The 21,356-nt window shown below is 38.4% G+C and overlaps 2 protein-coding genes across 4 annotated transcripts; one reads left to right on the forward strand and one right to left on the reverse strand.

Annotated features, from left to right (window-relative positions):
* The first annotated feature begins 341 nt into the window (after positions 1–341).
* LOC110836253 (25 kDa ookinete surface antigen) lies at positions 342–21,225 on the forward strand. 3 transcript variants are annotated; one of them, XM_022077258.2, is made up of 7 exons: positions 342–469; positions 2,276–2,407; positions 2,973–3,113; positions 3,323–3,454; positions 3,836–3,964; positions 4,339–4,417; positions 19,956–21,225. In XM_022077258.2, exons 1-6 carry the CDS (start codon positions 394–396, stop codon positions 4,401–4,403), a joined length of 675 nt encoding a protein of 224 aa, XP_021932950.1. In that variant the 5' UTR covers positions 342–393; the 3' UTR covers positions 4,404–4,417; positions 19,956–21,225. The 3 variants fall into 3 exon arrangements, with proteins under 3 accessions (XP_021932950.1, XP_087198632.1, XP_087198631.1); XM_087342506.1 differs by lacking the exon at positions 2,973–3,113; XM_087342505.1 differs by lacking the exon at positions 2,276–2,407.
* On the reverse strand, positions 6,107–20,857 carry LOC110836254 (uncharacterized). The gene is made up of 8 exons (XM_022077261.2): positions 20,729–20,857; positions 20,240–20,377; positions 18,898–19,038; positions 18,288–18,431; positions 17,682–17,807; positions 15,088–16,150; positions 13,803–13,868; positions 6,107–7,562 (listed from the first exon to the last, which is right to left on the reverse strand). The coding sequence occupies exons 1-6, from the start codon at positions 20,796–20,798 to the stop codon at positions 16,077–16,079; spliced, it is 693 nt and encodes a 230-aa protein (XP_021932953.2). The 5' UTR covers positions 20,799–20,857; the 3' UTR covers positions 6,107–7,562; positions 13,803–13,868; positions 15,088–16,076.
* Positions 21,226–21,356: the final 131 nt, after the last annotated feature.

Here is a 21,356-nt window from a genome sequence, read left to right on the forward strand (position 1 = left end):
ACGTGATAACTCGTTCACTTTATAGCCAGCATTAAGCCGCCAATATGGTTAAGAATCTCAGAGAACTTTGTATTTTTCTGTACGTGTCAAACCATTATCGTAACAGTAATTATCAAATTTTCAGACGTCACAAATCTCGACACAGAATAGGACAACTGTTCCCATATTTGAGCCACCTCAGTCCAATTCACATTACCAGAAGTTATTTTCTGAACACTCTGTGTACGTCGGATCCCTCGCCTCACGGTCGGTGTTCTTACTAATCAAATCTTTGTAATAAACTGACTTGTTACCGTTTCCTTAGCAGACAGGAAGTAAGTTTAAAGCAGGGAAATGAATGGTCAGTGAGTTGAGAGGCGCGCTTGTAAGTGGACTGTACAGTGCTGTTTCAAGATGAGAGGCTCCATTTGTGTCTTCATGTCGATTGTCATCATTTTGGGATTACCAGACAGTTCGGGAACAGAGAAAGGTGATTTTGTAACTCTATGCTCAACAGGCTGGCCTTGTAATCCTGGGGTCTCGGGTTCGATTCCCGGCGGTGCCCGAATTTATAACTTGTGTTGGGCAAGGCCGTGGTCTAGGCAACACGGAGTTTTCCTCCGTGGCATCCCAACAATTACTCCATTCACACACAGAAGAAGGCAATGGCAAACCACTTCTGGATCATCTGCCAAGAACGTATATGAACAGGTCCCAGTCCGAGAAAAGGATGCAAGGATCCTGTTCATATGGACCTGTCGTCAGACAGAACACTAAATAATAATAAGATGAGGTGGTCTAGCGGTTAGAACGCTGGCCTTGTAATCCTGGGGTCTCGGGTTCGAATTTATAACTTGTGTTGGGCAAGGCCGTGGTCTAGGCAACACGGAGTTTTCCTCCGGGGGCTTCCCCGGTTTCTCCGTGGCATCCCAACAATTACTCCACACAACAGACTTCTCTCTGGAAATTCCTCGTTAATCTACAAGTGACGTGAGACACGATTTTGACGGCCTGCTCCAAGTAGCTTAATTTAGGCCTATATAAATATGAACTTTTTAAAATGTTACGATCCTACCTCTTGATCAAACGTAAGATTGTTTTTTTAAATTTTTGTCGTATTCTGATAGAATTTTATAACCCGCTTCTGAGGTTTAGATGCTACTGATTAAGATATTCTTTTACATGTTTGAAGACGGTGGATTTGCAAAGCAAATTTCTCCCTTCAAGTTTAACTGGTCACGCTCTGTTGTTAATATCTCGATATTACGACCAAACATAAGCCCGCCGGTCACTAGAAACTTAGCTTGGCTCTGCAGAGGCGCGCTTAAGCGTCTACTTCGCACAGGATACGTATCCACATTTCCACCGTCTTACTGATACCACTGAGATAAGCTTTAACGTACCGGACGGAAACTCGGAGATGTTGCCCACATTTCCCTGTTTCTGACAGCGACCCTCACGAACCACAGATCGAAAAGTGTGGTAACGTAGTCATCATCATTATCGGCATCGCTGATTAGGCCAAATTTTGTTCAAAACTCGTGGTCATACTGTAAATTGCCTACGTGTGCCCTAATTGAGAACCAAGAATTGGGTTTCTGTCGTTATTCTTAATGTAAAAGTATTTTTTCGTGATAAGTGAACGTTGATTGTTTAAAAACACAACTTAACTTGTAATAAGTAAATAAATATGAGTTATTAAAATTATCGAAGAGAACCTGAGGTCACAGAAAACTGCACAGTGAGAATCTGCATTCTCCACCAGGTGGCATTAAGGTGATCGACTCATGAAGAATAGGATGGATGAAACATGTAGCACGCATGTAAGATGTTGGTTACAAACATCAGTGGGAGAGACCACTTCAGAGGAAGTCGGACTAGTATCGGTGGAAGATGCCTTTTCTAGACGATCATAAACTGTAACTTGTGTAGAGGCAAAGAAACGGACCAATTAGCGTATCCGGGACAACTGAACAATCAGATGATATTGCACATGAAACGAGCATTAGTTATAGAAGAAAAAATTTGCAATAAAAGCCCAACCTGATGTAACCAGAGAATATTTAGGTCATTGTTGAAATCTGTCGCATTTCGTAGTAGTCTTCGTAATTTCCAAATATCCGAAAACTGCATGATGTCGTATCTCAACCGAAATTTCTAGGTTTCCTTATTGTCACTTTGATACGAGCTGATCATTGTTTAACAATTGGACATAAAATCTTAATTTAAAGCAATTGCCAGGTTTCTTGGATCGTGGCATCATTAGATCTTGATTATCTACTCTGTTGCTTTTCAGTTGGTCTTGGAGACAAATGCAACGCGAGCAGCGACTGTGCCTCAGGGCTGCAAACACGGTGTTTGCATGGTTTCTGCTCGTGTGAGATTGGCTACAGATCCGATCCAGACAAACAGAGCTGTGTTCCTCAGGGTGAGTGGTCTGTGGTTTGTGACTAGTTCGGTATATCGGATCCAACAGATCGCGTGTTCCAACCCCCTTTTCGACACCTGAAGACGAAGAAATGTCCGTCCTTCCAAACATTATGATTTTGTAATAATAAACTGACGATGAGTGCAGTAACAGATCAGTCCTGTCCACAAACTGCTGATGTCATACCATCGATGCTCGTTTAAATAATATTTAAGAATTTAGCCCGTACCGAAAAGAAAACAATACTTTACAATTACAAAGATCACTTGGTCAATGATGTTTAGCGGGATAATTATTAGGAAGATGGCTGACTTGCGCCGTATAGTCTGGTAGAATTTCACCGACGTTTCAGAGGTCCTTGCTGCCTCCATCATCAGGGCTTTGTCATCGCCCTGTTGACGGAGAACTTCATATCCTACTTTTAATATTCACTGTTTAAAGTGATCGTACGAAACTCAGAAATGCACTCTGGGGGAAAAATGTAGAGTTTGTGATCGTAAAAGTAGGTGGTACGTATATTTACCAGTGGGATTTGAAGAGTTAGTTTTTTTTGTGTGTGTCGCAGTTTGGCTAGGTGAGAAGTGCGTCACTAATGAAGACTGCGCACGGACAAACAGCAGCAGGAGAACGGAGTGCTGGAAGGGTTTGTGTTCGTGTCCGGCCGGCTTTCGGGTGACTCGAAGCAAAAATGACTGTGCACAAGTTGGTAAGGAGAGAATCTTTTTCGGGGCTCTTGTCAGCGTGAAGCAGCTCTTTTAAGAACCCTCCTAACTTATATTTGCCACCAAAATTCGAGGATTATAAACGAACTATGATTAATTAATGCCTTCGCGCTGTGGTGAGATTTTTTTGAAAGGGATTTGAGGACTACGTGTCTGTGAACCGCTGAGGTGTTACAGACATTTGCCTTTGCAGAGATCGGTGAGGCCTGCGAGGACAGTCGGGAATGTTACGTCGCCCCAAATGCCAGAAGGTGTGACCGCGGTGTGTGCAGATGCGCTCCGCTGTACACTCCCTCCAGAAAGAATAACAACACGTGTCTTAAAGGTGAAGAAGTAAACGTACCGACTCTAAGATTACTACGATTTCTTCTGTGATAAGTCTTAATAAATTATCATTTATCAATAAATCACTACGCAGTCTGCAGTCAATAAAAATACAGAAAAATAAAGCAGGATGTAAATCCCACAGGTACAAGATGAATCACTGTAAACAAATGGCTAATGGCTGCATACCTTAGGGTAAAGTATGGAATAATCATCAAGTATAAAATTTTTGAATTCGTAAAGATTTCCGGTGCATTAAAATTCAATAACTTAGGTCTAGTCTTTGTATTAATAATTGTGATCGTACTTTTGAAGTCTTGCAATACCCACAAGATTTGTTTTTATTTAGTTGAACTGTGAAAATCGTAATTTCTATTTTCAGTGTCAAACTATAATGAATTTTGCGAAGAACATGATCAGTGCGTGACGAAAAACACGAGGTGTGAAGCCCCCAAATGTGTGTGTGATGAAGGTTACAGATGGGACTCTTCCATGTGTGTCAACAGCCAAGGTAGGAAAAATTTCTTTAACAGGAATGCGTCTTTACCTGCGATGTCCGGTGTCGTTATTAAAACTGATTAAAAAAATAATTAATTAAAAGTCAAAGACGAGAACCACTGAAAGACAACGAAACAGACATTTGTAATTCGAGTAGGTATGAAGTGTGACTAAGTTTTTAGGGCCAGCAGGCAGCAAACTGACCCTTCATCGGGAATAATATTAAAATGGGAACCAGTGATTTAACTATAGGTGTTCATTTGAATATCCAAAGAAGTTAAAAAAACTTCCAGTTGACCATAATAAATCTCAAAAATACGCAAATTAAAAAAAATAACTGTACGAAAAAAATTAAAAAATTCCATCGATGGTTTTCTTATGTTTCAGCCAAATTGACGATCAAGTTATATCTGATCTCGTTCTTCCTTGTAGTTCAATTTAAGTGGCTGTGATCCAGAATAACTACGTAAGTAAAATAAAGTTTCAGAATTTTGTGGGTTTTTTATCTGGTGTTTATTTAACGACTATGTTATACTATACAGTGTCGAATGATAAATTCGAAGAAATATGTAAGGAGGAGATAGTGAATTTAATTTGAGGTACAATTCCGTGGAGTGAATGAGGAAAAACCCGACAGACCTCAGGATATCCGGTCTGTATGCCGATATTTGAATCCGGGACCTTCAAAATATGAAGTAGGAGTAGTAACCACTCAGTCGAAACGCTATAGAGGTAGCGTGGCCTTATTATTTTCTGTGTTTTTGTACGTTTATTGTGACATGATTGGTTGATCTTGCATTGCAGTGAAATTTGTCGACGCGTCTCACGTTTAGATAATAACACGATAATTCGTCTCAGTCGATGTAAAGAAAAATCCATAATGTCACAAGGGGTTGAGTTAATGGAGGCAAGAAATTCTAGCAGAATTTTTGTACGGATAAGTCTTTGAAAACGTGGAAGACGGAGTAAAAATAAAGAAGTGTCGTACAGGGAATTGGGTTATAAGGTCGTGAACTCGGTTGAACAGTCGCGGTGTCGTGTTTTCTGCTGGGTTTTTGTATGAGCAGTGTTTCACCATCGGGTTGTATCAGTAGCTGGTTGTGGGTTTGTGTCAGATGTAATTTGCTGAGTCGTGACTAACTTTGTAACACTGAACACGCAATCGGCGGCCCGCAAGGGTTTTTTTTTTCCCCTTAGGACACACAAGAACTGCGCGAAGAACCAGAATTTTCGCAAGATCCTAACACTGGACTGTGTACTGAGCCAGTTTCCAGTCCACACCGTCATATCCTATTATTTCTTAAGTTTAAACTTCAGTATTATCCTCCAAACCTTCTAACACTTTGCATCCTACTTGGTCTTATCACGCTAATGTTTAACGAAGGTACAAATCATGAATCTCGCCATTAAACATTTTCATTATCCTGTCATTTCATCCCTGTTGGCTTCAAATGCCCTCTTCATAACCCTCTTTTCATACCTCTAGGTCTGTGGTATTCAACCTGGGGTACGCGTACCTCCGGGGGTACGCGAAGACATCTTAGGGGGTACGTGAAATTTAAAAAAAAGAAGATAAACACTGAATAATCAGTAATGTAATTTATTTAATTTATTTTAGATGTAGATTATATACTATGTATAACTTGAATTATACACCAACAACTTTGGAGGTACAAAGTTGAAGAAAAATTATATCTGGGGGTACGCGAACAAAAAAGGTTGAATGCCACTGGTCTAGATGACAGACTAAATTTCGTTTCTATGTAGTAAATGGTAGGTAAAATTATTAGTACGTTTTGAGGTTCTCACGGCCGCGAGTGTCTTCCGGGTGTAGTTCCGTGTAGACTCATCACCCTGATAATGGAGGCAGCAAGGACCTCTGGAAAGTTCGTAAACTGTAATTTGATGGTTGGAAATTGTTTAATAAAAAGGGTAATTATGTTGAACTGCTACTTTGACACTTAAGTTACTTAAATAGCATTTTTATAATCGTTAGAATTTATGCATACGGATTTACTATTCAACGTGGATTTTCCTTTTTTTGTGTGTGTTGAGTGAACTCTTTTCTCCTTCCAGAACGAACTGCGTATGAATATTTAAGAAAGTTAATAAGTAATGTAATTAATGGCACTCGATAAGAACACAACACGCTACGTGATATTCATGAGAGTTTTAATTCTTTGTATACATTACACATTTATAAAGAAAATTGATAATAACAAAGTTTCATCCATTAGATGAGTGTTTTTGCAGGAGAGGAAAGTCCTGTTTTGAGAATCTGGGAAATAATTCTACGTTGTCACTACTGTGAGGTTATTTAGCAAGTGGGTAAATATTTTTTTGTTATGTTTTCGCCACTGAAAGAGTAAAATTTAAAATTATCAAACTACATTTCTTTTCCCCCGTATTTACAAGTATGAGTGGTGTATAAACCATTAAAGCGGTATTATAAAGTGAAATGTATCGTGTAAATGTGGTTTAATTTAGAAATTCAAATATAGAACATGATTAACCACCGGATATAAATTATTTTTTCGTACGTCGTGTATCAATATAAAACCTGCCCTGCAAAATTCCCTCCTTCAGTAGTATACTAAATAGTCTAAATGCAAAACTTCCCAATCGTTTGATATGGCCTATAAATTCATACTACGTCAACATTAGAATTAAAGTTATCCCACAGTTAAAATACGCCAATATTTTTACACTTATTCGAGTCTTTGTAGATTCCAGTTTTGTCGAACGTTCCAACGAAAAAAAAAAAATACAATGATTCGCGTACCTTAGAAGTGAAACGAATTCTAAGGTTTGTAATAAAACATAGGAAATATTTTTATAATCGATCGAGCATAAATAAGAAACTACTTGGCAACAGTGCAAAGTTTATCAAGAACAAGCCCATTGTATTTACTGCATTGTGCAGGTTGTAGCGTACATGAAGTCCCTGTCATTTTTCGTAAGTCAAAAGAGTTGATGCACAAGCATTTCAGCTGCATTGTGAATCATTTTGTAGTATTTCTGTAGGTAGTTGTTTGTAACTCCGCAAAAATCATCCATTCCCGTCTCTATCTATCAATTTCTGTGGAATTTAACGTTGAATTAGATTAATGTTTGCGTGTTTAATAGTTTTTATATTGTGGCAAAGTTTTGGTAAGATTGAGATGTAGTGCATTCACTCGTACACATGTTGAAATTTCAACAAAGACAACCAAATATTAAATTACAGACAGTTTGGCCTAGGAGTTAGAAATAACTACATTCGTTGACAAACTCAACAATGTAACATCTCCGTCTTGTAATATTACAGAATTCTTATTTGGTTCCATTGTTTAAACATTTTATTTTCTTTGGAGTTGTGATTAAAGTTTTGTTTTTAAATTTTTTTTACGTGACTTAACCTCAACAAACTGCTTGTTTCTTGTCTGCGTATCCATGGAAAAGGGAGAAAAAGGCTTGAGCTAAATAGGGAATAACAGCAACTTATATAAATGTGCAGTTCTCTTGTGTATGCATTAGTTTTCTTCATGTTGAAGCAGCGACAAGTTGAATCACCCAATAGACTGTCATAGCCGCGACCGAAACTTGTAGATTACTCGCTCCATCGCCATTTGCTGAAATAGAAACGTAAAACTCGTGTAAGATTCAGCTTCTACCATGTTATAACCTAACATTTGACGAGAATTCTTTTCTCGGTAATTGTTGACAGGGAAAAAATATATTTCTAATGATTGGAACACTAGAACGACGTAGTTCTCACTAAATCTTTGCGGTAGACAAATATGCCTATTATGAAATAAATAAAATTTAAAATATACCTTATATATATATATATATATATATATATATATATATATAATACTGTAATGAAGACTTCTAAGACTGGCTTATGTGAAAAGAAATAGACTGTATAATTATAAGCTAAATATATTGTTAGAGAAAACATCACGCGACATTAAGAAATTTGATTTCGAGATTCCTGGTCTAGAAATAGGTTAAGGCTCGTTAGAGGCTTAGTTTTTTTTTCAAAATTGCTACGCTCAATTAGAACTTCCTCCTCTCTCTCTCTCGCTCTCTCTCTCTCTCTCTCGCTCTCTCTCTGTCTGTCTCTCTCTCTCTTAGAAGTGTTCGTCATATAGATCTTCGTAAATTGAAGTTCTGTTTTCTTATTATAAATTTCACTCTCGAGAATTTTCGATGTTTTGTGTCAATTATTTATTTTAATCCGTCTGATCACAATATAATTTTTATTTAAAATTTCTTATAATTAAGATAATAAAATATCATTCATGTTCCAATATCGATTGATCGATTTACATTTCGGAACATTTACACAACATGTTTCGGTTTTTATAAAACCATCATCAGGTGTAAAATATATCTAAGAACTTAAAAACTCAATTATGATTTCTGTAGTTTTTTGGTGATGTTTCATTACGTTTGTTTTTTTTCCATTTTTGGGCGAAGGTGTTGAGTTTTAAGTTCTTAGATATATTTTACACCTGATGATGGTTTTATAAAAACCGAAACATGTTGTGTAAATGTTCCGAAATGTAAATCGATCAATCGATATTGGAACATGAATGATATTTTATTATCTTAATTATAAGAAATTTTAAATAAAAATTATATTGTGATCAGACGGATTAAAATAAATAATTGTTATAATATTCACAATATGACGCAATTACACTATCTTATGTTTTTGTGTGTGTGTCAATGGGTCAGCGTAATGAAAAACAATGAGTTAGCTGAGCGATATGTCCAAATTAGAGCCGGCCGGGTATGTCGATATCTGCTAATGACCTATTTCTACAATTTCCCCTCCAGTTCTCGCATTTAACCGCGTGATCTGTGACCGGTCGAGCCGTTGTCCTAAATATTTGCGATATGTTGGAAGCACGCACGCACCGAGCTGTCACGCGACCCAATAAGAACGAAATGGCGGCCAGGGGGAATAACATTATCGGGAGTTTTGAATGCAGTGCGTTATGAGTCCATTCATTTTGTTTCGGAGAGATCTGTACGATTATCATCTGCATTATCAAACTCTTTACTTCACTGAATCACGCAATATCGTTTCCTGTTTGTTTCTTAACGTATTTAGTGACACTTTATCACTTGAATAGGTTAGCTTAACGTAGCGTGAATTATTATAAATGACGACTTTGAAAGACTGCCGACGTATAAGTGGTTGTGACCTATTTTAAGTCACTTGATGAAGCCACGGTCAATTTGAAAAGCAGTTTCATTTCATTGCAGTCTACATGGAAACTTTTCCAGCGTTCTATTAAATTTCTGTAGTTAGACAGTCAGTACTACCTTATTTTCACAAAAACGTGTGCCGGTTTATTACAAATTCTCAGTTTTATTGCCACCCAGACTTACTTATATACAATTCAAAAATGTTTCGAAATTTTTTTTATTTTTGGAACTTATTCCTACACGAGTTATTTTAGGATAAAATAAGTTCTGGCGACAAAACATACGCGTTAAAATTTCATAAAAACACTCTTAGATATTTATCTAGGCTAAATATTCATCTGTCATTTTGTCTGAGTACAATTAGCCCTTATACAAATAACGAGATGCCTAAATTTAAATTTTTTTGCCAAATAGATCCTATTATTAGGATAAATACATAAAAAATGGGATGACCTGTGCACGTAGAACACATCAGATACATTATAAATACACACAACGTTTTATCATGAAACTCTGAACAGAATAGACAATTTGGAAGACCTAGAAGTAGATGGTTGGATAATATTAAAATGTATGTTACATAAATGCGGTGCGATGGTGTGGACAAAATTCAGCTAATGACTGGGTTCTGTGGTGGGCTGTTGTGAACGCGGTGCTGAAACTTGTGGCTCCATGATGGACTTGGGGGAATTTTGTGACTAGTTGAATGACGAAGTTAAAGATTCTCAAGGACTCTGCCCCTTAGATTGAATATGTCGATATTTAGGCTAATTTCAGCTGAATAAGAGTAGCCTATATATTTGTTTGTGAAATTAGAGGCACCTAAAGGAGAGTGAAACAATTTACGGATAGGGATACAAGAAATGTATAAAGAATTTAAGCGCGAGATCTCGTTGGAAAGGCTCTATTTGTTACAGTGGGGAGACGAAATTGGATTGCATTTGCTTATGATTGTGTACAATACGAAGAGCCACGGTGGTGTAGCGGTTAGAAAGCTGTCCGTATAATCCTGGGGTCTCGGGTTTGATTCCCGGCGGTGCCCGAATTTATAACTCGTGTTGGGCAAGCCGTGGTCTAGGTAACACGGAGTTTTCCTCCGTGGCATCCCAACAATTACTCCATTCACACACAGAAGAAGGCAATGGCAAACCACTTCTGGATCATCTGCCAAGAACGCATATGAACAGGTCCCAGTCCGAGAAAAGGATGGAAGGATCCTGTTCATATGGACCTGTCGTCAGACAGAACACTAAATAATAATAATAAAAATAATAATGCAATACGAAGACTTCGGCTGTGTTCACCCTGTTCTGGTACCACTTCATCAATCAGCTAGTTAACTAATTTGAGATATTCCCTAATTATGCCCGCAGAATATAATGTGGACGATAGGCCTACCCTTTGCCGACGACAAAAATTATTCAAAATTATTAGATTAACACTGCCTATGAATTTAGAAATTTAGAACTTAGTTGTGAAATTTCAAGGCTCTGGACTTCCAATTGCGTTAAGTATTCATGCACAGAAGTGAGATTTATTAACGTTCTCTGCGGGGGAATATTTATTTTAATACGTCTCGCCCTATATTTTTCAATGCAGTGTGCATTATTGTAAACTGCGACTACTTTAAAGCAGACGTGGCGTTTGTATTATCTGTGAAACGTCAGCAAAATGAAGAAATGTTTATTTTATATTGAATGCATCCCATTGTTGCTACTTACAGTCTCGATTCAGATTGACAAATCTGGATCCACCGGTACTCTTGCTTCTATAACCTGGAAATTTTTAAATTTTCTTTTAAAAATAAATATTTTGTCTTTACACCTCAAATGAAGGAAGAAATTAATATACTTAATTACTTTTTATCTTATGACCTTTAATTTTCGTAACTGGTGTCAGTTTTACAAATGTTTTCTGCATTAACTACACAAATTTACTTATTTTAGAAAGATTCTCACAACAATGAAAAAAGTTGATTGTGATACTCGAAGACACGTGTAAACATCGCAATTTCTTTCGTAATTTTAATAGCTTATCGCTTAGCGAATAGATTATTTCAACAATGAGAATAAAGACGTACCTTGAATCTTCATTGTCAACAAAATAAAAGCAATGAGACAGACAGCCTTCATTATGACAGTTTCAGTTAAACTCCGTGCGTTGTGTTATCTTAGATCCAACTGGACTGACTCAGCTTTAAGCATTTAATTTGAAAGTAAGTTCTAGAGTCGCGTGAAATACTTGTTTCAAGAAACTGAGTACGAAACAGAGAAAACGCCACAAGCGAACCTTTGTGTATCGCGACAATTTGTAGACTGCTTCCCGCTAACACGCTCCACGTAGATCGATAAACTGAAGGCGTGATACCAGGCGGGTTAGCCACGAAATAACACTTGTCAGACATGAAATCAAAACCTTATTGTTGTCAAGTATAGTAACTGGGTTCTAGGCATGTTTGTGAACACGGATTCTAAGAAATGCAAGTTATTGAACGGGCTACGCTTAAAAGTTGAATGTTTAAAGGCATGTAGATAATTGTTGTAGTTGCAACTCGCTTTAAGCTCGCGGTTTGGAGACAATGAAATGTCTTAGGTAAAGTCAAAGTTTATTATCGCATGTCGATAAATACAGACCAGGGTTAATGGCGAACTGCATACAGGGACGACGAAGTCTAATGGATTTGGAGCGTGCTTACAGACAGCTGTTGGTTGATTCATTAAAAACCAGTGGTTACTAACCACACTTAACTTGCCCAGGGCTGTGGATCGCAAGAACACAGTGTTAAGCCGACGTAGCCTAATTAAATGAACTAATTAATAAACTTTCATGCTTTGTAAGGTCTGCAAAGGAAACGTTAATGTACATAAGTTGTTGTAAGACTTGAGGTTCTCACAGCGGTGAGTATGAAGATTTCTGTCTTCTGGGTTATTGCGCTGTGTAGTAAGTTGTTCTTACAGCTCTAAGGGCGATGCATATGTGCCAGGGTACTCAAAATTGTCTGTAAGTAGCGTGTTATTTGGTTCCTCAAGCGTAGCTTCCCCCCCCCCCCCCAACCCCCCAAATTTAAGTCTCTTGACGATTGCATTCCGAGTACAACGTTGACGTTCAAGTAGGCAGTTTTCTAAGAATTAAGCAGGGTTCAAGTTCTGTACCTGCAACTACCCGGGATGTTATCTCCATATAAGCTAAGTTATTCTATTTTAGGCCTACACACAGACCTAGGCCTGGGCCTGGACGTGTTACGCCTACCGAAAGCAGGTAATTTTCACGAAGTATGGTTGGTATTAAATTCGTACAGTAAAAGCTGACGATTTTATTTACATTGGGTTCGATGTAACTCAGATTGACGAAAATCAAATCAAATGCTACGTCTTCTGGAGTATCTGACACTCTCCATTGATCAGCATTTATTGAAATGCTGATAGTAGGAAAGCTGGTCATGTTATTCGCCGTCTTTCATGGAGCCCGAATCTAAATTAAGTTACCAAGGCCTAGACTAGGTTTTCGATAGGTGGTTGCTGACGTTTCGGAGTAACGTATCGCCTACATAAAGGACTAAAATCCGAACACCCACCGCGCGTGAAAATCTTTGTTATAATGGGTTTGGATCTCATTAAACCTTCAAATTCCGTTTGAATTGTACGTACGTGAGGCTCTGTTAGCATTGGTCTGGCTCTAATTGTTGCTACAAGACTCAGGAAAGAACTGTAAATGAGAAAATCCATGTCACGAATTACAAATCCATTACTCTAAGACAGAAATCACTTTAGATATATCAAGAAACATTTCGCTGTGGCATACCTGTTTCTCGATTATCTACTATCAGCAAACTTTTGTCGATCCACGCTAATGATTATTAGTTTAAATTTCTACCACTAGAGTGCAGCATAAATGAGAAATAGGTCCATATGAACGTAAGATAAAAAAAATTATAGCGTGCTGATGTTATGACGAAATTATAAACCCATAGATCAGAAAGGAAGTAGATTAGGTTAAGTAATATATTCTTGTTGGGTTAACGAACCGCATTGTTGAAACCTGGTTAGGCTTCCAAATATTAGTTACGTGTTTAAGTTCCGTTTGCTAATGAAATGTTTCTCGACTTGTCCATTGTTGATATTTAAAGCAGAACACGACGTTTCGGAAAATGGATCTGTTTTCGTCCTCGGGTGCGAGCCATTAACACAGACAGATTGCAACAAACCATTCCATCGTGAGAATCGTTCCGAAAAGGATGTCTAGTTTATACGCGTCTCTGTTAAAGAAACAAGGACACATGTACATCGGAGGGAGGAGTTTAATGACGCATTGGCCCCGGAATGATTATTCAAAAATAAATCAAAATGGCAGGAAGACAATGATACGAAGACACCCCTTCCTGATGCCACCCCAACTAGCCAATCACAGTTCTTTTACCTGAAGCTTTTGAATTGGGATTGGGGGGTAGGGGGTTTAGAGGGCGGAGTCTTAGCTGTGAAATTTGGAGGGGGGGATATGTAAACTGTAATTCCGTTCTTGTGGTCTGATTTCAGGACTGGATTTTCGGTTGGAGTCGATTAGTTATCAACTTTTTTTATTTCGATACAAAAGCACTTATAGGACCTGTTGAAACTTGTGGGGGGGGGGGCCTGTGCCCCATGCATACTTACATTCCTGGCTGGCAGAACCACTTCTATGCATGAAGGATCCTCCTCCGATGCTTTTGAAGTTACATCCTGCGGCGAGAGAAAATTTCATTTAACGCAGATCTGTTTCACGAGACACGCGCAATTAGGGCCCTGATCAAAAACGAAAATTTTGAGCATGCTTACATGTTCTTTAGCCAGTGGTAATTATATGTACCGCCTGATTTAAAACTGTTTAAAGCCTTTCTGTCTCACCTGCTTTATTTCATTAAACAGCGTCAACCAATTAATCTTTGCAACGGTGAAGTGTTGTGTTTTCTTTGCGGTACGGACTGGACTTTTAAATACCATATACAAAAGCGTTTGTTCACTCAGAGACGAGAAAACTTCCATGGAGCAGCGTCCTCCTTGAGACTGTTAGTAGCTCAGCTGGTTAAGAAATTCCCTACATTTTATGGGACCCAAAGTTTTATTACTGCGTTCACAAAACCCTGCCACTGGACCACATTTCTGACCCACATGATTTCAGATCCCGACACCCTGTATTTAAAAGTAATCTTAATATTATCGTTCCATGTACATTTAGGTCTCTTAAGTGATTTATTTCTATCGTGTTTACAAATTAAAATTTGATGACGTCCTGTTGGCATGACAACAAAAAGCTTTACGTAGAAACAAATATGACAGCCTTTGTCCATAGGCCTAGGCGTACGTTAACGCAGTTTTTAAAACTTATTTAAGACTAATGCTTAAAATAATTGCAAATAAGTATGTCTATAGCCAATTTAACCTATAGTCTAGAACAGTGGTATTCAACCTGGGGTACGCGAAGACATTTTAGGGGATATGTGAAATTTAAAAAAATATATTATTTTATGATAAACACTGAATAATCAGTAATGTAATTTATTTAATTTATTTTAGATGTAGATTATGTACTATGTATAACTTTGGAGGTATAAAGTTGAGGAGAAAGTATATCTGGGGGTACGCGAACAAAAAAGGTTGAATACCACTGGTCTAGAATCACTGTGACGTAAATTAATCTACACTTCTTAATTCCGGTACCATGTACACTTTTTGGGTGAGATATCAGGTTCTCACTGCTGTGAGTATGAAGAATGTCTTCTGGGTTGTTTCTCCTTGTAGCCTGGTAGACGTTTACCGACGTATCAGAGGTGCTTGAGGACTCTGATGATCGTCTTGATGATAGAGACAGCAAGGACCTCTGGAATTTCACTACTAAGTGGTTATAAATAAAATACTAAAATGGACCTAAATGATTTGCTTACTGTGCGTGCATACATACCTTCAATCTTTAGAAGTAATAGAATGTAAGAAATGAAGACTAGCTTCTGCATTACTGCCATCTTGCGGCCGTCGTTTGCCTACCAGACCTTTGCGACGACTGAACGAACTTCTCTCTTTTCCGACAGTAAAGTTCTCCAGTGACCGAGACGTATTAAAAAACACGTGGACTGCCATTACCCGAAATAAATTTACTTTTCTTCTACCAGTGAGCTTACTGTAAGAAATCTTAAGACACGCACATTGTAGATCAATAAACTAAAACACCAGCACACTCGCAACTAGCGAATTCCCGTTGATGTCTGAAAGTTTCTTCGCCTTTGCCCTTATTACGCCTGCCTATAACCTCGTTATTTATCTGTAAATTTATCTTTAAAATTAGTATTTTCGATCTGAAGACCCCCAAGCTCATACACAAGATCTTACAGCTCAGAGCTCACAGAAACACAGAAAAAAAACGTGTTTCCTGTAACATTTGTGCGGTGTTTGTAACACATCAGATTAGAGATATTTATCATGCAATCTATAGGAGCTTACTAGCATACAAATTAAAATATATATTTCGTTCCGTCGCCATTTTAGTGTGCAATTAAAAGAATACAGTATTAAAAATTACAGATTTTTTTTATAATCTTTCGCATAAAAGTTATAACTCTTGATTGATGGAGCAGTGTTTTACGATCTGAAGCAACCATATTTTTTTAAAGCACTGAATATTTCTGTTCTGAAATTGTCTGTCGTGTTGATTTGAGGTGCTGCTTAGTAGAATCACAAGATCTTGTTTAATCGGTTGACATGGAAAGGAATGTTCTTAAATTCTGCCATCTGAACTATATACAGCGTCTGACGTTTTTTTAGTAACAATACCAGATCACATCCTGTTTATTTTTAGTGATCATTGTAGTGGCGCCGAAAAATGGTTCCGTTGTGGACCGGTTCGGTTTGATGACTTTTGTGGACAAAGCGATGTGTCGAATTGGTTGAAGTTGTTTATGTAATGACGGCTTTAATAATCCAGTACAGGAAAAATGTAGTCCCGGCAAGCACTGCTTTGTGTGCACCAGCTGAAAACAGAACAAGATTTGACATCTGACTGTCTGAAGAACATATCTCTCTCTCTCTCTCTCTCTCTTTTAAATTGGTGTTCTGTCTGACGACAGGCCCATATGAACAGGATCCTTCCATCCTTTTCTCGGACTGGGACCTGTTCATATACGTTCTTGGCAGATGATCCAGAAGTGGTTTGCCATTGCCTTCTTCTGTGTGTAAATGGAGTAATTGTTGGGATGCCACGGAGGAAAACTCCGTGTTGCCTAGACCACGGCCTTGCCCAACACAAGTTATAAATTCGGGCACCGCCGGGAATCGAACCCGAGATCCCAGGATTACAAGGCCAGTTTTCTAACCTCTAGACCACCGTGGCTAATTCACCTAAATACTATAACATAATTTAGGACAGGCTTTAAATCATTATACGTAAAGATTTTTTATTTTATTATTATACACAGAGCTATGAACAGTCGGGGAAAATTTTTAAGGTTGTTAACAGACCAGTGTAAAATAGAACGTAACAGCTGAATAACAAAATTTTAGAATTGAATCTCTCCCTCTAGCATTCCATTTGCTCTACGTCTTCAAATAAAGTAACACGCGCCGAGTGATTATAACTTATCCACGAGAACAAATGTGGAAAATTGTACATGCTGTCTTTTTAATTAATTTCGTATTCATTTGTCACTTATAAAAGTCGTGTAATATTTTGAGCAAACCAACTCTAGGAACGCGCAAAAATTCTGACAGCACGAAACTTGTAGGCTAGTAGAAATTAAGAGGAATATTGGCTGGCCTGATACTACTGCTTGTTTCGCTTTAAGGCGTGTCTGCGCAAAGGAAACCAATTACGTGAAATAGGTTTCATTAAAAATGGAAACATTTTTTTTTAAATCTGAGCCCAGCGATTTCCTACTTCCTTAGCCTCGTTTAGAACGTCCACGCACGTCGTTTGGGTGTGTAGTGACGTTCCGAAAAATGGGCAGAGAATTTTATGTGTAAAATCTGAAGCCTTCCTTATGTCCTAATTTGTGTCATCTTTATTTAGCCTTGGATTGACTAGAAGTACGAAAGCTTAGGTTAATTCACAGTTTTGAAGTCATGTACCCAGGATGGTCATTTCCTATTTCGTCTACGCGACCATCACCAGATGGACAATGCCTCCTTGTCTGACGACTTGATCCAAGGCATCTTCTCCTGTGTGTTAGCAGCAAAGAACTTCGCAAAACTGGATATTTACAACTTCTTTCATATTTGTTTAAATCTTGTCAGTCTAATCACAATAAAATTCCTATTAAATATTAAAATATTACTATAATTAACATTTCGATAGAGAACATCATTTAATATATTTTAAATATTTAAATGTTAATTATAGTAATATTTAATAGGAATTTTATTGTGATTAGACTGACAAGATTTAAACAAATATATATTTATCACAATATGACGCAACTTTGTCATCTCAACTTGTTTCATATATAATAGTTAGATTCCTCTGTGCATGACTCGCGTTATGACGAGTTACGTTACATTTCACGGTACCTCTGCAGTAATCTTGAAACTGCTCGTATCCTTGGGAGCATGAACACCTTCCATCCAGACAGACCACGGCATTCTGCTCACCCCGGGTGACGCACTGCGAAGTGTTCACACACGGCCCTAGCAAACCTGCAAACACAATTCGACTGAGAAGCCTATAAAGATGGGTATCTGGGCTTAGTCTTTGGTAGGAGTGGAACGTTTAATTAAAACCAAATTATAAGGTCCCATTATATTTACCGCTTTTGTCTAATTCTAATTTCTAATTCACTGACAAACTAACCTAACCCCCCACGTCGTCCAAAATCGTAGCGGACGTTGCTTTGAAAGTCCTGGGTTCGAATTATTTCGACCCGGGGACAAACTGTTTTGATTGAGATGCATTGCTTCTCTTTATTTCTTCCAGACAAATGCTAGGATGCTAAATAAGATCACACGTCTTCCTTCTTATCCCATCTTTTACGTATTTCTACCTACATTTTGTAGTTTTGTTGTTGGAATTCTGACCCGAGGCGGTCTGATGTCTCTTTTTGATAATATCGGTCTCGTCCTTTGAAATATTTCGTGGTGTTAAAGAAGTCCTTCTTCATGTCCCTGATCAGTACTCACCGACATCCCCTATACACCGCTCCTCCGTAATCGAATAGTGATAGTTATTTTGACATTCGCATTGTCCCTCCCTGCAGACAGCATAAAAACCGAGCCTCGAAACGCATTGCACAGCTTCCCTGCACGATCCGTGGAAAGATGCATCTGTAAGTATCATAATTAAAAAATTTTAATCAAAATGTTTCACGTGCTTATATTTCGCGCTGTTTACAATTTTGGGGGCTGTGTGTCTAATTCTCATTGGCCTTTGTGTTTCTTGGTTGTTGGTAGGAACCTGTAGTTTCAGAGTTAAAATTGGTGAGAGTCTCAAATACAAATTACGCCGCCTTGGGGTTTATTAAATTTCCACAATATTTAGGAACTAATAGAAATATTAAAATAACCAATTATATCCTATCTCATACTCGAATATTGTGGGAGATGGAACAATTACGCATTTGTTTACGATTACAAATAGCCTATAAATGAGTTTGCTACATTCTCTGTGGAAAACTGATTTGAGAATCAAGTAAATTTGGCATTATTTTCGGGTCTTTGCGATTTTAAGGAGATACACATTTTTATGTTGTTCAGAATGTCAATTGTTCTTGCGCAATGACGGACGCCTTACCGGGTAGACATTCCCGCTCATCTTCACTGGACGTGTAGGCGTCGTTGCACGTGCATGTTCCTTCGAACTGGTCAAGGATAAAGCAGCTTGAGGAAGGCAGAGTGTTGCAGTCAGAAGTTTCGAAACAGAGCCCGCTCGTAGCTGTAAACCGGACAAAGAGATAAAACTCCACGATTATGTGTTCACTACCCATAAAATTATTAAACATTTGAGGTTTTCACGGTCGTGAGTCCGAAGATGGCTGTCTTCTGGGTTGCAGCGCCGTGTAGTCTGGTAGAAATTTACCCACGCCCTGATGATGGAGGCAGCAAAGACCTCCGAAACGTTGGCAAACATGAAACCAGTTCCTGTCCCCAGGAATGGTCCATAGACACTTAGGCACAGGGCGAAGGTTTTGGATAACTGGGTGCCGAGGGGAATGATTGGATATGAGGGAGATGGAGTAATGAGGGTAATTATGAAATTAAAAATGCTGTATCAAGGAGGTTGGCATGTAGCACGCACGGGAAATATGAGAAATAAGTACGAAATTTTAGTTGGCGAACCTGAATGGAAGAAACAAATGAAAGTGGCGAGAGACGCCACAACTAACGCGGGGCAGATAATATTTTAGAATTCAGTCCGTACCGCAAAGAAAACACAACACTTTACCATTACAAAGATCAACTGGTTTATGCTCTCGATAAATAAAGCTCGTCTAAATAACATTTAAGAATTCAGTCCGTACCGCAAAGAAAGCACAACATTTCACCATTACAAAGATCAACTGGTTAACGCTGATTAAGGAGATAATCGCTCGTTACAGTGAGAATCATAGTTCGTCTGAATAACATTTAAGAATTCAGTCCGTACCGCAAAGAAAACACAAAACTTTACCATTACAAAGATCAACTGGTTTATGCTCTCGATAAATAAAGCTCGTCTAAATAACATTTAAGAATTCAGTCCGTACCGCAGAGAAAACACAACACTTTACCATTACAAAGATCAACTGGTTAACGCTGTTTAAGGAAATAATCGCTGTTTATTCTGATAATCACGTACTAATTTGTTTACAGGAACGTCATCCCCAGAACCCATGGGACTTACTTCTGCGGCGTCTGTGCACAAACGAGATACAGACTCCTCCGCGTGTCATTTGACGGCGTGTTGCTGAATCGGAAAGGAATAAATGAAAGGACACCTCTTTATTCAGCAAACCCCAGACATGAATCTACAGTATAGGTCTATAATTAGGACTCATATCCCTGATGATGGAGGCAGCAAGGACCTCTGAAATGTTGGCAAACGTCTACCCAGAAGACAGCAGCCTTAGGCCTGCACTTCATTAAGGATAACTTACTGGCTATGCACCCTCTTCTGTCTTCGGAGGGATAATGCCCTCTCATGCATTCACAGACACGACCAGGGCTGCAAACCATTTGACTCGAAATGCAGTTTCTGTCGATTTCACACGCTTCTCCAATAAGAGCATCATAACCTGGAGAAACAAAAGATTTACATCTCGCATTCGCGACTACTTGTCGAGGTTAAGAACGCGTGGAGGTGTGCTTCCACTCCCCCCATACACTTCTTAACGTGGTTGTTAATGAGTTAGTTAGTTAGTTAATTCCTTTTATTCGTCTTGGGAACGTAGAGCTAATGGTTGTTAATGAAGCACTAGGAAGTTCTTTGTCTTTACGTATATTTCGAGGAGTAAATGTCCCTGTTTTTGTCTGTCGTCGTAACTATTTGACTACTTTAGTTTCTTTGTCACGTACAACGGACGTTGTGTCATGGCTGCCGTCCTTACCTGCCATTATTTATCTGTTTTTGATTATCTCCCACATACCTTTCGTTTCGTACGTAATAACCAATAATAAAAATAAATACAACAGCAGAACACCAGAAGCAGACGCCATGTTGTACACCAGTTTCTTGAAAATATCGATAAAATTGGCGCTTCTTCGAGAAAACTTGTTTAACTTAAAACCGATTCTTAGTTACGTAGTAATGAGCTAATATATTATTCGCGCCTGCTAACACATATGTGGATAAAATAGCGAGATAAGCCTTATCTTTATTCTGAAAGTTGATAACATTTTCTATGACAAACCACGGCGCATGACTATATTTTGGGTTGTTGCACATCGTATACGTTTCAGGGGTCCTTGCTATCTCACCATCATCAGGGCGATTAACCTAGTAGTATAATCACGTTTCATTTTAACCATACTTTCTTTTTAATTCGATTTATTTAGAATAATTGTAATGGCCACTTTGGTGATTGGAAAATATAGTTGTAGGACTTGTATTCCTGAACGAGAAATCTCGATCATAAGATGGAAAGAGTTGAAAGTTATTACACACACTTCTTCCTACCCTTGTTGAGATGGGGGTGAGACTGTGTATTTGTGGAACTGGACGTTTAATGGGCCCTTCGCCCAGCCGCTGAGATGCGTGTGTAAACGTGGAACAGC

This window comes from Zootermopsis nevadensis, unplaced genomic scaffold (assembly GCF_977971745.1).
Source record: "Zootermopsis nevadensis isolate Lab colony 2312 unplaced genomic scaffold, Znev_1.0 Znev_ptg000003l, whole genome shotgun sequence".
NCBI lineage: Eukaryota > Metazoa > Arthropoda > Insecta > Blattodea > Termopsidae > Zootermopsis > Zootermopsis nevadensis.